The 18,166-nt window shown below is 45.0% G+C and overlaps 1 protein-coding gene across 1 annotated transcript in view; it reads right to left on the bottom strand.

Annotated features, from left to right (window-relative positions):
• LOC124555553 (vesicle-fusing ATPase 1) overlaps positions 1 to 18,166 on the bottom strand; it is a 92,577-nt gene that overhangs the window by 61,265 nt on the left and 13,146 nt on the right. The window contains exon 2 of the mRNA XM_047129508.1: positions 2,231 to 2,319. Within this exon, the coding sequence (XP_046985464.1) occupies positions 2,231 to 2,319 (89 nt within the window). The remainder of the gene's footprint in view (positions 1 to 2,230; positions 2,320 to 18,166) is intronic.

The raw sequence follows: 18,166 nt of genomic DNA, 5'->3' as shown, positions 1-18,166 counted from the left end.
TTTAGCCTAAACCTTGTAGCAGAAGAAACTATTAAAAGGAACAAATTTTTTGATATATTCAGTTAATTTAACGAGTAAAGTTTTAATTGTAATTTCTGTAAATTTAACTTCGAATAATGTGTAGTTTCAATACCTATTATTGTGAGGATATATAAGGGCCTGATTTTCGGTCACAAGGCAATCAGTCCATGGCCGAGTTTCAGACAAGACAACTGTGTTGCTTCAACTTAAGTGTGGAATAAGTGTTAAACAATTAGGCCATGTGTAAAAACAGTCACAGTGTCTGCTCCATACGTACCTTTCTATTCTTAAAGAACAGTGAACTTTGTGGTTACATTTTTACTGCTCAAAAATGTTCAGCAGTAAACTATTGTAGCAGTATGTGGATGGTTCATCTGCAAACTATTAATGAGGCTTATGGAAAGTTAAACAATAGTGCACTGGCCATATAAATGTGTATATGGGAGGTTGTGAGAAGTGAAAATAAAAGACAGTCAAACGCAACAGTGCATCTGTCGGCAACATTATTTACAGTAGTCAGTGTCCAAATTACAACACCATTTTTCAGCCAGTACATCGACACCAAACACAAACAACGAAGAGATAAAAGCAGGCAGAACCGCTACAATGCGTTGAATAAAAGCAGTAATCCAGAGTGAGGCAGGGAAGGGGAAAGAACAGCAGAGTGTGGGTAGAGGGAAGAGTATGCAGGGACTAGACTGCAGGAGGACAAGGCTGCCAGACGCAGCGTAGGGAGGCTGTAGGGGGTGGGAGGGAGGGAGGAATGGCAGGGAAGAGGGAGGAACGGGGAGCAGGACAGGAAAAGAGCACAGAAGAGGAAAATGCCACTGGTTGCATTGGCAGATTGTGGCAACAACGAGTATGAGGGAACATGAATTGGGAGTAGATGTGGAACAGAGGGGGTGGAGGACATGGGAGTAGGTCAAGGTAGGGATAATTCCAACAGCAGAGAATGTGTCTTAATGGTAACTCCCATCTGTGCAGTTCAGAAAAGCAGGTGGTGGAGGTAAGGATCCAAATAGCCCAGGTTGTGAAGCACCCACTGAAATGAAGCACATTTTGCCACAGGGTGGTCCACTTCCCTCTTGGCCACAGTTTCGCAGTGGCCATTCATTCTCATGGACAGCTGATTGGTAGTCATACCAACAAAAAAAGCTGTGCAATGACCACAGAACAGATGGTATATGACATGGCTGCTTTCACAGGCGATCTGGCCACTGAAAGAATAGGATAAGCCCGTGATGGAACTGGAATAGGAAGTGCTGCATGGGTAGATTGGGCTGGTCAGACTACCTGTGAAAGCAGCCATATCATATCAGCTCTGCTACAATCATTGTACAGCTTTTTATATTGGTATGACTACCAACATTTGTCCATTAGGATTTACCAAGCATCTGTCCATCAGGATGAATGGCCGCCTCAAAACTGTGGGCATGAGTGACATGGGCCACCCTGTGGCACAAAGTGCACCTGAACATACTGTGCTTGATTTCAACAGCTGCTTCACAGACTGGGCCATCTGGATCCTCTCCTCCACCAACAGCTTTCCTGAACTGTAGAGACAGGAGTTATCCTTACAACACATTCTCTGCTCCCAGAATCATTCTGACCCAACCTATGGTAACCTAAGGTTTCCACACACTCCTCCGAAGAGTTTCCATCCCGTCCCACACATCACCTGATTCGCGGCTTCTCACCCTGACTGCATGCTGATCTCTGCCAATGTACCCTCCAGTCTTTGCCCCTTCTCTGTACCTCTCCTTCTCCCCTCCCCACTTCTCCCCCCTCCTCCACCTCCATCCCAACACTGTACCTGACAGCACTGTCCTGCTGCCACCTAGTCACTGCATGCTTTGCCAGACAGCCTTCTTCTCTCCCTCACCAGTACCCAGTTATCCTTCCCCTTCTCTGCCCCACTCTGGATTTCTGCTTCTGTTCAACATGTCAGTTACATTCTGGCCTGAATGGCCAGAGACAGCAGCCATGCGTACATGAGGTGTGCTTGACTGTGTGTTCTCTTCTGAAGAAGGCTTTGGATGAAAGCTAATTGTTTAACAGTCTTTTCATGGTGCCTGTCTGTAACTCAGCTTATTTGTAATTTAACAATTTGACACTAGCTGTAAAGTAAATAATTAAAGAAAAATACAGAACTGTTTCTTATTCCAACTAGGCTAAGTTTATTAATACAGTATATATAATTTTTACTTACTTTACATCATTGGGAAAATCCCCTTCATTCAAAATTGCACAATTTGTCAGCGTCAGTTCATCAGTTGGACAGCGGAAGACTTTCATACGCTGAAAGAATTAGCATAATAGTTAAATGCAGTGAAACTAGAAAATCTTACCGAACAATATTTTCTAATGGACTTGTTCATGCAGCAATAAGTACAAGGAGAAAATTTCAAAGCCTTGTGCACTGTCTTTTAGTTCTCAGCCAACTGCTGAGATCTTTCCCCATAACCAAGAAAAATATTCTAAACCCACACTAAAATTTTTGATCCATTTTTCATAAATAGATAAGAGACAAAATTTTACTTTTTCTGTAGGAACCAATAAATGAGGAAGGTGTGATGGCACTGTAGAAGGGTGAAAGAGACAGGAGAATGATGCCAGTAACTAAAGCAACAACTATGGAAATGTAGATGAGAAAAGGTCATTAAATGTGTTCTACTCATTCTAATCTCAATCTGGTACTTGCTTCTTTCTGTTATAAAAAAATTCAGCATACTTCTTTGACAGGCTTATGAATGAAAGGAGTGGTTAATGACAAACTATGTACTTTCATCTAAGATGAATTTTCTGATAAACTATTACTTTTTGCATAAATACTTAAAATCTGTTTAACTTTTATTGTTTATTCACTATGAAAGATCAATACTGTGAACTTCCGATAGAGCCAAAGTGCCTGTTTAAACCCTGCCGCATATGCTCGCTCTCAGTTACGATGTTATTGCTTGGATATATTTGCCTTAACTTACTGATTTCAGTGTATGTCATGGTTATTGGCATACATGTCACAGTCTAATAAAGTTGTACAACATTTGTGGTTGTGTTGTGTATCCAAGTGACAACACAAGTGGTGACAGGGATGTGATTGTTCTCTACATGGTTTTCTGTCTCTGGTCAGTCCTTTGTTGCACCTACATTGTCTGATGGTGCTACTGATGAGTTTTTATGCTGGCTGGTTGATCAGCAAAGGGTTCTTACTGCTGCATTGCAGCATCTCAGTGAACAGCAGGAGGTGTTCGCCACAGCACAACACAATCAAACCCAGGTATTGCACATGCCTGCCTTTGTTTTGGCCAGTTCGGGTCCACCTTCAATCTACATTGCCTGCTGTGTCACCCCTTGAACCTCCTATTATGCCTGTAGCTATCCCGCTCATTTATCTCCCACCGTTTCTGGCTTACGATGAGTCTGTTGTAGAATGTGAAGCCTACAAAAAGTGGTTGTGGCAGAATTTCCATGCGTTTTGATTGACTATTACCATATGCTGTGCTTCCTTTTTGTCTTGGTTATTGCCTTGTATGTATCAGCTACCTTACCAACTGGCCCCCTGCAGAATTCGTCTTTACTCTCTTTTTCATAAGATGTGTGACCTTCTTCCAAAATACTACTGTAAATGGATGCACATAATTGCTGCTCGAGTTGAGTTCTATTAGTGTCGCAAGAAACTGGAACATTCCTACAAGACTTGGGTAATTGAGCTTCATAGTTTAAGTCGTCGTCATCAATTTGTCACTGATGTCTGGTTGAGACCCAATTGTGGGGTTTCTGAGTAGGCCCTTCCCTCTCTGATGTTCTGACTATTGCACAATCGTTTGAGGTTTCGAGAGCTGAGGCTACTCAAAGTGAATTGTGGTGTGCAGTTTCAGAAGTTTCACCCACTCCACCCCATGGTTTGTCAGATGGTTCACACAGGGAGAATATGGTGGCAGCAGTCCGCATGCAGGCAAAACAACATGGCAGCTGGTCCACCTCGCTGCGGCAGCCACGGCCAGAGCAGCAGCAGCAGCAGCAGCATAACAGTGCAATGAACAACAACGCAAGCATTCCATGCTTCCCTCTTGTCCAACGTGTTTTGTCACTCATGATAGGCCGGACTGTCCTAAGGGGTGAGTCGTTTGTCACCAGTGCAACAGAATAGGCCACATTGCTCTTGTTTGCAATGCAAAATTCCAACAGCGTTTTGCAGATGCTGACATGGATGTAAACTGCATATCAGCAATCTTTGTTGCACCCAATAAGCTTATTATTAATGTCAAGGTTTATCAGAAGGTTTTGCACACGCAAATCGACACTGGTGTTGCTGTGTCATTACTCAACTTGCAAATTCAGATGGACTTGATTTCTCCCCGTGCCTGTATATTAGTCACCAACAATAAACAAAACATTCCAATACTAGGTAGTTTCTCAACCCCAGTCACATACAAATGTGTGGTTAATCTACTGACCTTTCTGGTGGTGGACAATGCACACACTGAAAACTTGTTTGGTTTGAACACCTTTACCCTTTTCAGGTTTACCGTTACCAATCAAGTTAATCTCATCCCTGATCAAGCGCCTTACACACAATTCGACTCTTTACGGTCTGAGTTTTCTGCCCCATTTTCTGTAGGCTTGGGTTGTGTCAATAATTTCAAATGCCACATCACCATGAAACCTTCGGGCAGACCCCATTTCTTTCAGGCTCGCCTGGTACGGATGGCGCTTTGTGACCAAGTCAAGGCAGAGCTCAACTGCCTCATGTCCTCCAAAGTCGCCTTTACTGACTGCATCCAGTGAATGGGCTACCCCTTAGTCATTGTCAAGAAGCTACCAGGATGGTGACGCCTTTGTAGCAATTTCAAAGTTTCTGTCAATGCTCAATCATTGACACGTACCCTTGAAGTACCCTGATGAACTTTTTGCTAAGCTAACTGATGGTCAGTATTTTTCCAAGATCGACCTCTCTGATGCACATTTTCAGCTTCCCGTTAATGCTGACCCAATGGCACTTGGTCATTAACACGCCTTTTGCAGTTATCATTTGGTGTGGCCAGTGCCCTGGTGATTTTTCAATGGTTTCTTGAACAGTTCACAAGGTCTGTGCCAACTGTTTTGATGATATTGTTGTCTCTGGCTCTTCCACTACCGAAAATCTCAAGAACTTACATATGCTTTTTCTGTGTTACGGGCTGTCAGGTTAAAATGCAATTTGGGAAAGTGCCGATTTTTTCAGCTTTCTATTGTTTATCTTGAGTTTGAGGTCTCTAGCGATGGTATCAAACCAGCTTCATCAGAACATCTCTGCCATTGTGGCTCTTCTGTGTCTCCAGCTTTCAAGGAACTCCATGTTTCCCCCTCCCCTCCCCTCCCCTCCCTCTCCCTCTCCCCCCCCCCCCCCCCCCTGCCCTCCTCGCCCAGGTAAGATTGCTTATTATCATCAGTTTTTGCCAGAGGCGGCGTTGGTTGCACAACTGTTCCATGCCTTGCTGTATAAGGGGACATCTTTCCACTGGTCGCAGGCATGTGAAACAGTGTTTTCTAAACTTAAGTTTGCGTTAAAATCTGATGGCTCTGAGCAGCTTACTGCATATGCATCAAAGATGCTTAATTCGGCTCAGACTAGATATTCACAAATAGAGAAAGAAGACCTCAACATTGTTTATGTATCAAAGTAGTTCCATGCTTTCCTGTATGGTGTAAAATTCCATCTCGTCATGAATCCCAAGCCGTTAGTTTCATTGTTTAACCCATCAGCATCATTGCCACATAAAGCACCACATCGCCTTCAATGTTGGGCGCTGTTCCTCTCTTGCTATGAGACTCACTTCTGCCCCACAGCTACACATGCAAATGCTGATGTGCCTCCCATTTTTAGGCCAGTCCAGACCCAGCTTTTGATTGGGAGGAGTTACTCTGTTTCCACTTTGTTGAATGTGCTCAACAAACTGTCACTAGTTTTACAAATACAGGCAACCCACATCATGTAGGCTAGTACTACAATCTGACTTTACAGAGAGTGATACATTGCATACAACATGGGTGGCCTGAGGTGCCTATTGCGGGCATCTGACCCCTCAGTAACTACTGTGTGTTTCAGCATCTTCCTCTGTCATTGATGGTGTTCTCCTCCTTGATACGGTCTATTCAGCTCCTCCTGTAGTGGTTGCCTCGACTCTCCATTCAGAGATCCTTCAACTGCTGTGCACTGATCATTGGGAAGTGTCATGCACCAAGATGTTAGCCCACCATCATGGTTTTTGGTCTGGTTTGGATGGTGACATCACTCATTTGGTTACGGCATGTTCTCACTGGTGGACAAACCTGGTGCAGCTTCTTCAATACCGCTACCAGTACCGATGCAATTGGCATCTGTACCAGAGCTGTCTGTCTCCTCCACCTCATTGGTCAACCGGGGTGGGGGTGGGGGGGGGACACCACCAGGCCCTGGGCCTGATGTGGACATGGAGCTTGTGCCGGCATCACCCGTCCTACCATATGAGTTGACACAAGATGGCGGACTGCGATGCTGCCTGCATCCCAAGTACTTCTGACCATCGCCCCAGTATCAGCACGCCATCTCAGTCAGACCCTCACGGAGGAAGACGCTGTGGACATCTTGCAAATCTGAGCTGTTCCCCAAGGGAAGAGGAATTAAGTAATGTCCACACACTTGAAAGCGGTGTGCATTAGCAGTATGTTGTCATCTGTGAAGGTGCACCACGAAAGAGCAATACTGTGAACTTCCGACAGACCATCATGGGCAAGTGCCTATTTAAACCCTGCTGCATTCGGTTATGTCATTACAGCTTGCATACATTTTGGTTATCTTACTGTGTTTACAGTATGTTATGGTGATTGGGATACATGCACCAGTCTAATAGAGTTGGTTGTGTTGTGTGTCCGAGTTACCCCAAAATTGAATGGAATTAAGTGTAGGTTTACATTATAAGGATTCTGCCATGTGCCTGCCATTCACCTAAAGGGATCAGCAACCCCTCAGATGCTGAAGCATCACAGGTTTGCACATGTACAAAGCATTGCTTCCCTGGACTGTCTCAATCACAACAAAAATAACAGCCGGTAGAACAAGCACCACCAGAAGTCCTCCACGCCAGAGACCTATTTCCTCTGCCGCGTCATTTGCAGAACTGGATCACCACAAAATCCTCTACATCTACATCCATACTCCGCAAGCCACCTGACGGCGTGTGGCGGAGGGTACCTTGAGTACCTCTATCAGTTCTCCCTTCTATTCCAGTCTCGTATTGTTCGTGGAAAGAAGGATTGTCGGTATGCTTCTGTGTGGGCTCTAATCTCTCTGATTTTATCCTCATGGTCTCTTCACGAGATATACATAGGAGGGAGCAATATACTGCTTGACTCCTCGGTGAAGGCATGTTCTCAAAACTTCAACAAAAGCCCGTACCGAGCTATTGAGCGTCTCTCCTGCAGAGTCTTCCACTGGAGTTTATCTATCATCTCCATAACGCTTTCGCGATTACTAAATGATCCTGCAACGAAGCGCGCTTCTCTCCGTTGGATCTTCTCTACCTCTTCTATCAACCCTATCTGGTACGGATCCCACACTGCTGAGCAGTATTCAAGCAGTGGGCAAACAAGCGTACTGTAATCTACTTCCTTTGTTTTCGTATTGCACTCCCTTAGGATTCTTCCAGTGAATCTCAGTCTGGCATCTGCTTTACCAACGATCAACTTTATATGATCATACCATTTTAAATCACTCCTAATGCGTACTCCCAGATAATTTATGGAATTAACTGCTTCCAGTTGCTGACCTGCTATATTGTAGCTAAAGGATAAGAGATCTATCTTTCTATGTATTCGCAGCACATTACACTTCTCTACATTGAGATTCAATTGCCATTCTCTGCACCATGCGTCAATTTTCTGCAGATCCTCCTGCAATTCAGTACAATTTTCCAATGTTACAACCTCTCGATAAACCACAGCATCATCCGCAAAAAGCCTCAGTGAACTTCCGATGTTATCCACAAGGTCATTTATGTATATTGTGAATAGCAACGGTCCTACGACACTCCCCTGCGGCACACCTGAAATCACTCTTACTTCGGGAGACTTCTCTCCATTGAGAACGGCATGCTGCGTTCTGTTATCTAGGAACTCTTCAATCCAATCACACAATTGGTCTGATAGTCCATATGCTCTTCCTTTGTTCATTCAACGACTGTGGGGAACTGTATCGAACGCCTTGTGGAAGTCAAGTAACACAGCATCTACCTGTGAACCCGTGACTATGGCCCTCTGAGTCTCATGGACGAATAGTGCGAGCTGGGTTTCACACGACCGTCTTTTTCGAAACCCGTGCTGATTCCTACAGAGTAGATTTTTAGTCTCCAGAAAAGTCATTATACTCTAACATAATACATGTTCCTGACTATTACGGACAGCACAAACCAACACGTTGGCAGTTCGCTCCACCATACATCTGAGCGAATTCATGTGCCAGCTCTTAGCAGCCCATCAGTCAGAGCCTGGTCAAATTGCACCGCAGTGAGACCTACAGCTTTCTAGCAATAGCCTGAGATGTATGTGTCAGCCAACTATGTCAAATGATTAACTTCCGTCATTATAGATTATCAGTGGCATAGTCTTTACATCCCACTACATTTTTTTAGTTTGTGTTCCAGGCATATGCCTGTTAGTGCCTGAAAAGTTTTATTATTTTGTTATTGAGAAGAGTTTTCCTTTGTTATTAAATATCTCTACTCTGGTCATAGTGAACCCTTGTTCTTTTTTACCTGTATCTTATTATTTCTTATCAAGCATCTCCCCATGGGAGATATAGCAGACTCCTATTTGACATATGGCACAGCCATTCCTGATTGGAGATTTCCAAAATAATTCCATTTCAATGCCAGATTAAGTCAAAACAATACCCCATGTCGATCACCTTCCTATTATTGGACTGTATCTCATACTAAATTTAAACAAGACCTGCTTTGAGACTTATGTGCTCCATCTCTGTAAGTCCTTCAATAATATTTTTAATATTTAACAGCATGGTCTTTTCTGATTGAAAATGGTCCTACAACAAAATTGTCACCCCCCCCCCCCAAAAAAAAACACCACTGTTTCCTGTAGTGCCATGTTGGACAAAGCAAGTGTCTTGGAACAACACTATGTAATTCACAGCTAGCTGTTATAAAATTTAAAACATATTAAAAATGTTTCTGTGGCAGTATGCACGAATAATTGACTGACTACAGCAAAATGCTATCTTCTGCAAGAAACTATTGCACAGAATAAAAGGACTTCTGTAAAAGATCTTTCAAATTAAATTTGAAAATTTTTGTTTTAACACTCTGGTCTGCTGGAAGTTTATTGGAAATAGAACCTCTAGAATAGTGCACATCTATCTGTATGGTGGTTAAAAAGCGTTATTAATTGGTTATTGGAGTTAAAGAAGATTGTTCCAATAATTACATGGAGTCCACACATCTCCAGCTGAGGGATGTGGATCAGTGTCCCTGATGGGCAGGGAGCCATTGCTCCCTAAGTGGCTATGGAGAAAGCAGCAGGAGGAGAAGAGCCCCCAAACATATGAAAGGGTCGAGTCGAGCATCCCTGAGAGCTCGTAGTAGGATGCATAATGGAGGAGAGTACCACCAGCAGAGAGGGTAGGGACGTCATAGCTGTAGGCAGCAACATCATAGCTATAGCATACGACATTGTCATGTGTGTAAATCTCTCTGCAGATGCTCATACTACCTCTTGGCCTCTTAGTATGTCAATCTGTCTGGAGTCTTATATTCCTGTATTTTTCCCCCCTCCTCTCTCTGGAAGATAGTGCAGTCTTGAGCAGGGAGAATTGTGTTCTCCACAGCTGACACAGATGGGGGAGGAGCAATGGCCATTCACAGTCCCAACAGACCGGACTGGGATTGCAACATGAAGACCTGCCCAAATTTCATACATTTGAAGCACTGTATAAGCGAGGTCGGTGAGACATACACTTTCACATCACATCAGTATATCACCGCCTTTACCCTTTCATGCAACCAATCACCCTCAAAGGCCAAGATGAAGGCCCAGGTAGCAACCCTATCGTCCTCTGGCCCCCTATGTACATGACAAAGTGTACATCTTGTCTCTTTGGCATGTAGATCATCTGGTTGTAAGAGCAGGACTCTGTGGAAAATAATGGCCTGAACTAAATTTACACTGTTATTGGGAGTGACAGTCACTGGAATGTTACTCAACTTGTTACAAGCAAGCAACACCCATGGTTGGGCAGGGAATGCTGTTTTAATCAATACTGACCCACTCTTCATTATGGAGATGGCTGCAACTTCCCCAAACTTGTCCTCTATAGTCTCTACAAAGAAGAAAGGCTTTAGGGCGAAAAAAAGAATCCCCAGCTCTCCCTGTACAAACTGGGTACTGAGGAGAATATTTCTCTGCTTATTGTTAGCTCTACGTTCCTCCCATGGCATAGTCAGTGAAGGAAACATTTTGGGGTCATATCTCTCTGTGTTGAACAAAATTCTTTCATTCAGAAGAGATAGCTGGGGCCGCATGACTACCAGTGGGAGAAACCTTCATCTGTTTCATACGCGAGTCATCCACAATGGTGACACCTGCCCCGAATGAGGGTTCTCCCCATGGGCACCACCCAGCCTCAGAAGCAGCTAATTAGCTAGTAATTCATTGCTCAGATTCCCTGTGCCCCAGCCACAATTGACACATACTCCTTGGCACACATACGGAGGTATTACTTCAGGCACCAGCAATGTGATCCCTGTGTGGTCAGGGAGCTACCATTGTGCAGGTACTTGACGACCCCCACACAACGGGATGGCTACCTTGCTGGGTTTTGGGCGTAATGCCTTATTAGAAAGGAGGGGTGGCAAGGTGGAAAGGAACAAAAGTGAAACAGACACCACACTGGGCAACCTCCCCTGCATGATCCGTACTTCTGAAAATTTTGGAAAAGTGGTGGCAGGTCAAACCCAACAACTGGGACCACATATTTATTAACGGAAAGGTGCAGAGTGCACTGGAAGTGAAATGAAAAAACTAAGGTTCTAAATCATATACCAGATTCAAGCAGGAACTGCACCAGAAAGACCATCCAATGGAAAGGCATGAGAGGGGGAGTATAGGCTAATCATGGGTTTGCAGCACAGAAAGGGAAGTAGTGCTGCAAAGGCTGGGGCCCTATGGTAGCCAAGTACATACTCACAAAAGAGTTGTGAGCCCCCCTCCCCCCAAATGGGGAGTGTTACTAAACTGCAAATACTTTTTCCTGACAAATACTCACAGAACACTGTTCTACTTGAATAAGTTTGTACTGTCAACTACAAATGCCATGTATGTATGTATGAAAGCAGAGGAAGGACTCCTAAATGCTTTAACAATTGTCCATATGAAGTTCACAAATTGACACCACAGATCTTTCTGACAGTTTTCTGGTTATGTATGCACAGTTTCCCAAAAATATTGTAGATAATAAAATGGAAGCAAGCAAAGTAAAAAAAAAAAAAAGATTTGTCACTACAAAGTCAAGGTTATTACTAATTGTATTACTAAGGGAATATCCCAAAACCCGGTACCAGTTGCAGGTTACCTAACAGCCACCAGAGGCAACAAAAAATTTCATTTTCAAAGTTTTGCCTAATTACTGATTGAATTTAAAAACTTAAAATGCTGTCATAATCTGCTGATTAAGAGGCATAATCATACGTTAAATTTTTTAAATAATAAGACAAGTATTACAGTTAGAAATGTGTGTGCCTTGAGGCAGTGTAATTGACAGTATGCGAAAATTGCCTTTATTCAATCAGTATTTGAGAATGAGAGCACTTAGTGACTTCTAACAAACTTTAAACATAATGACAAACATTTTCTTATCTTTTTCTCTCTCAGATGCTTAATGTTAAATGCTTGACACAAACTCGTACATACAGTAATCCGATGTTTGAAGCTATTTTATACATGGGAGTTCAACTCTTTTAAAGAATTGGGGATTCACTGGTAGTAAAGAGAGCAGAAATAAGTTTTGGCAAATGGATCTTGAACCTGATACATCCAAGAAAGTTTTTCCTCTTCCTACACTCCTAAGAATTAAATCTTTGACTTTACTGAGCCGTCCACAGATATTAAAAGGTTGCTTTTACTGGGAGGGAGGGGGGGGGGGGCTGCTGATCTGGCTCTTTGTCAACATTCTTTCACAAAACACAAACGTATTCACAGTATCTCAGAAAGAGAGGGCAAGTGATATTGTTGATGGGGGCCTATCAGTTGGATGGGCAGTGCATTAAGCTCAGCAGCTATTTTAGTGCTAGTCAAAAGGAGTTGGCCTCACCTACATAATCACAGAATCTGTAAATGAGGCTTACTAGCCTTTAAATTCAAATATTATGGAGGGAAGAAAGATAATTTTTACAGGGTGTGTTGACAAGGCAATCATTAGCAATGGAGAACAAGCTCAGATGGGACAAAATTGGAGCAGTAAATAACCTGTGTTCTTTTCAAAGGAGCAATTCCAATCATTCACCTAAAGCAACTTAAGAAAACCACTGAAAATTGATATCTAGATGGAAGGAAACACATTTGAACATTGCTCTTCCCAAATCAAAGCCCAGCACATCAATTCCTGTACCACCTTGTTCGATACATAATGAAAATAATAAGCAGAATGAAAGCTTTCATGACCGGTGTGTGTGTGTGTGTGTGTGTGTGTGTGTGTGTGTGTGTGTGTGTGTGTGTGCGCGCGCGTGTGTGTGTGTGTGTGTGTGGTGGGGGGGGGGGGGGGGCTGTAACAAGCCTATGAGGAGAGCAGCACTGGACTATATAGCCTGAAAGCTGCTAAAGGAGTCACTATAGATTAGTATAGTCTTGCTAGTGCAAGAATGAACATGCCTAAGGGCTAGATTAATGACCATCAATTCAGCAGTGAAGACACTGCAGCCATCTAGCAGAGTGTGGAGTTCAGTACACCATGCAGGTGTGTATGCAAAGTTTGCTCATCCATCCATTGTAGACCGGTCAGTGAATACCACTTCTGAACCCAGACACATCTAAAGGACAGCCAAGAATAGGTGGCACAAAATGGTGGGGTCAAGGGAATCTTTCGGACCAAATGATACTTCGAGACAAATTTAAGGTCATGGCACAAGCCATGGGGGTTGGTTGGTTGTATAAAGGGACCAAACTACAGGGTCATCAGTCCCTTTTTCCTGATGCAAGCAAGGCTCAAGGTACAAAAACAGCCAACACCACACCTGAAAAGAAAACAAATGGATTTAACAAAAAATGGGGAAAACATACACCACAAGGAAACGTGGAAGAAAGTATTAAAACCATAGAGCATATGGTTTGGTCTGGCTGATCACAATAATAAAAAAGGATGAGCCAGCCACTCTGCAACACATTAAAATGTCCACCCCAAAAAGACAAGGTGAGATGAACACATGTAGGCAAGAGACGGCCACCAAGACAAATATATGCAAAGGAAGTGTGACATAGTTAAAATGGAGGGAGGGTGGCGACCTCAGAGAGAAGTCTAAATGCCCACCCTTAGATGGTATGATAAAAATCCCTCTCACGAATAAAACATAAAACTACATCTGCTGTAGAAGCATTGTCACCCAACACCGAAGATAAGAGTGCTGGGAATGTTATAAGTACGCCGCAGAGCAGTTAAAAGTTGGCAGTCCAGCAAGATGTGGATGACAGTCATATGCGAGCCACAGTGACACCGACTGAGGTGGGTCCTCACGTTGGAGGAGGTAGCCATGTGTTAGCCATGTACGGCAAATGCAGATCCTGCAGAGAACCACACAGCCCCTGTGAGAGGCCCAAATGGAGGTCTTCCACACATTTGTAGTCTCCTTAAGGACATGCAGTTTGTTGTGCGTACTGAGATTATGCCATTCCATCTCCCAAACCTGAAAAACCTTGCTGCATAACAACAATCGCAGGTCAGTTACAGGGATGCCGATCTCCAGAAGCAGTTTCCATGTAGCCTGTCAGCAAGTTCATTTCCTGGGATTCCGATGTGGCCTGGGGTCCACACAAACACCACCGAACGACTGGACCGTTACAGGGTATATATGGACTCCCGGATGGTCACTACCAAAGGATGGTGGGGGTAGCACTGGTTGATAGCTTGTAGGCTGCTCAAGGAGTCAGTACAGAGAAGAAACGACTCCCCAGGGCATGAGCGGATGCTCTCAAGAGCAAGAGAAATGGCTGTCATCTCTGCAGTGAAAACACTGCAGCCATCTAGCAAGGAATGCTGTTCAATATGGCCTCCATGAACATACGCGAAGCCAAAGTGACCATCAATCATCAAGCTGTCAGTATAAACCACTTCATGGTCCTGGTACATGTCAAGAATCGAGAGGAAGTGACAGCAGAGAGCTGCGGGGTTAACTGAGTCCTTAGTACCATGCGAAAGGTCCAAGCGGAGCTTCAGCCTAGGTGTACACCACGGAGGTGTACGTGAATGGACCTCGAGTATAGGTGGTAAAGGCAAGGACTCCCCTTCAGACAGAAGAGATTGGACGTGAACTGCAATCTTAAGCCCTGACCTGGGCCTCCAATGCGGGAGATGAACCGCAGTGGATGGGAAAAGGAGATGGTAATTCGGATGCTCAGGATAACTATGTATGTGTGCAACATAACTGGCAAGCAACTGTGCACGTTTAACCTTCAATGGATGGACTCTGGCTTCCACCAGGACACTGGTCACTGGACTCTTCCTAAAAGCTCCTGCTGCCAGTCTAATGCCACACTGGGTAAAGTAGATGCAATGCTGAGGGCTCCATCAAACCATAACCCAGATTCCTATAGTCAAGGCGGGATTGAAAAAGGGTTCTGTAGAGCTACAGCAGCGTACAGCAACCTGCACCCCAGTTTGTGCTGTTCAGGCAGCAGAGGGCATTGAGGTGCTGCCAGCACTTCCGTGTCAGCTGATGATGATGATGAGGAAGCCACGCCAACTGGGTGTCGAAAACCAGTCCTAAGAATCGATATGTCTCCACTACAGTGAGTGGATCGTCATTAAGGTAAAGTTCTGGTTCCACAGGAATGGTACAACGCTGACAGAAGCGCATGACACATGACTTCGCAGCTGACAACTGGAAGCCGTGGACTAGAGCCCATGACTGCACCTTGTGAATGGTTCCCTGTAAGTGCCGCTCAGCAACCCTAGTACTGGAGGAGCAGTACGAAATGCAAAAGCTGTCTGCATACAGAGAAGATGAGACCGACGGCCCGACAGCTGCTGCTACACCATTAATGGCCACTAAAATTAGAAATACACTCAATATAGAGCCTTGCGGTACCCATTCTCCTGGATATGGGGGGAACTATGGGAGGCACCAACTTGGACATGGAAAGTAATGAGCAATAGGAAATTTTGGATAAAAATCGGGAGCAGGCCCCAGAGACCCCACTCTCATAATGTGGCAGGGATATCATTCCGCCAGGTCGTGTCATAAGCTTTTCGTAAACCAAAAAAGATGGCGACCTGGTGTTGGCATCTGGAAAAGGCTGTTCGGATAGCACACTCAAGGGAAACTAGATTATCAATGGTAGAGTGACCCCGGCGGAAACCGCCCTGGCATAGAGCCAGTAGGCCACGTGACTCCTGGACCCAACACAACCACCAACTTACCATACATTGTAACAGCTTACAAAGAATGTTGATGAGGCTGATGGGCCGATAGCTATCCATATCAAGCGTGTTTTTACCAGGTTTGAGCAATGGAATGATGGTGCTCATCGCAATGGAAAGACGCCATCGCACCAGATCCAATTGGAGATGATGAGTTGATGTCGCTTGTAGTCAGACCAGAGATGTTTGATCATCTGATTGTGGATCCAATCAGACCCAGGAGCAGTGTCGGGGAATATTCAAGGACACTGAGGAGCTCCCACTCTGTAAATGGAGTACTGTAGGGCTCACTGTGATGTTCAGTGGACGAGGGCTTTCCTTTCTATCCACTGTTTGAGGGTGCGAAAAGCTGGGGGATAATTCTCTGATGCAGAGGCTCGAGCATAGTGTTCAGCAAAGTGCTCAGCAATTGCGTTTGCATCGGTAGATAACATGCTATTGATGTTGATGCCAGTAACACCTGTTGGGGTATGGTACCCACAAAAACATCTGATCTTCGTCCAGACTTGGGAAGGTGACGTATGGCACCAAATGGTCGAGACGTACCTCTCCAACAGGCCTGTTTCTGTCTTTTTATAAACTGGCGAACCCGGACATGGAGCAGTTTAAAAGCTATTACGTGCTCTACAGAAAGGTGCTGCTTATGTCACTGTAGAGCTCGCCAATGCTCCTTAATTGCCTCAGTGATTTACGGCAACCACCAAGGTACTGTCTTTCTCCGGGGGCACCCTAAAGGGCAAGGGATTGTGTTTCTGCCGCAGAAACGATCATTCTAGTGACCTGCTCAACTACCACATTGATGGTACCATGTGGTGGAGATTCAATGGTGATAGCAGAGGTGAAAGCTTCCCAGTCTGCCTTGTTTAAAGCCCATCTTGGTAGATGCCTAGGGGAATGGAGCTGGAAGAGTGACAGGAAGATGGGAAAGTGGTCACTACCACACAAGCCATCGTGGGCTCTCCAGTGGACAGATGGGAGAAGTCCTGGGCTGCAGAGGGTTAAATCAATTGCCGAGTAAGTGCCATAAGCCACACTGAACTGTAGGGGAGCCCCAGTATTTAAGAGGCAGAGGTAGAGTTGAGACAGGAAAGTTTTGACATCTCTAGCTCGGCCAGTAAGCAGTGCCACCCCACAAGGGGTTATGGGTATTAAAATATCCCAAAAGCAGGAAAGGTTTAGGGAGTTGATGAACCAGTGCAGCCAATGGGTTCAGGGGTTCTGCACCATCGGGAGGAAGATATATGTTGCAGATAATTATTTCCCGTGTCGCACTTATCCTGACAGCCACAGCTTCAAAAGGGGTTTGAAAGGGCACAGGTTCACTGCATACTGAGCTCAGGACACAAACTCCACCTGACACTCTGTTATAGCCACTACAGTTCTTGTAAGATCCCCCACAGCTGCGAAGGGCAGGGGTCCACATTGCTGGGAACCAGGTTTCCTGGAGAGCAATGTAGAAAACAGGGGTAAGGCTTAAACGTCGCCATAGCTCAGCCAGGTGGTGGAATAAAAACGTAGCTATTCTACTGGAGGATGACGTTATTGTGAGGCTGGGAAGGCATGAAGCAGGCAAGGAGGCAGGTTACACCTCAGTGTCACCTGCTGCCAGTGACTGAGTATTTGTATCCATTCATATTGTGAATGAGGCATCAGTGAGATCCATATCCTAAAGGGATGCTGAGATCTCCACCTCATCCACAGGTGCAGAACTAGTAGGGAATGGTGGTGTTGGGGCCACCGGAGGGTCCTTTTTCATAGCAGACTTCATTTGCTTGCCCTCTCACTTCTCTTTAAGGGCTTGCTGGGAGGACTTCCCTGAAGTAGCTTCAAGCATGGAAGAAGACCGTGAAGCTCTTCGTTCAGCAGCTTTTCGCTTAAAAACTGGCAATTGTCCGCCGTGGAATTAGTGGATTAGTGGAGACCTTGGGAGAGAGGGTCCCAAGGGATCCCTTCCACACAAGAGGAGCTGGAGGAGGCTGTTGCTTCTCCGGCTGGAGTGAGGGGACCAATGTCCCCTGTGTTTGGGGGGCCTTGCTCCCAAAGTAGGTACTTTGGGAGCAACGGAAGGAGATTTTTCCCCTACCACCAACGGGGCAGATGTATTCTGGAGGCCCAGAGAGCCCACTGTTCATGGCACAGTGTGTGGTATGACTGGTACTTGTGATGGTAATGTAGCTGCAGCTTAAGTGGACATCAACCGAACGAGGTGTAATCGTTCAAATTTACGTTTAGCCTCCTGGTGAGACAACCGGTCCAGGGTCTTGTACTCCATGATTTTCTGCTCTTTTTGGAGTACTGTGCAGTCTGGCGAGCAGGGGGAGTGCTGCTCTCCGCAGTTGATGCAAGTGGGAGGAGGCGTACAGGGAGTATCTGGATGGAGCGGACGTCCGCAGTTTCAACATGTGGTGTTGTAAGTGCAGCGGGAAGACATGTGCCCGAATTTCCAGCACTTAAAGCACCGCATAGGGGGAGGGACATCTGGTTTAATGT

This window comes from Schistocerca americana, chromosome X, assembly GCF_021461395.2.
Source record: "Schistocerca americana isolate TAMUIC-IGC-003095 chromosome X, iqSchAmer2.1, whole genome shotgun sequence".
Taxonomy (NCBI): domain Eukaryota; kingdom Metazoa; phylum Arthropoda; class Insecta; order Orthoptera; family Acrididae; genus Schistocerca; species Schistocerca americana.
This window is presented reverse-complemented; position numbering and strand designations above follow the sequence as displayed.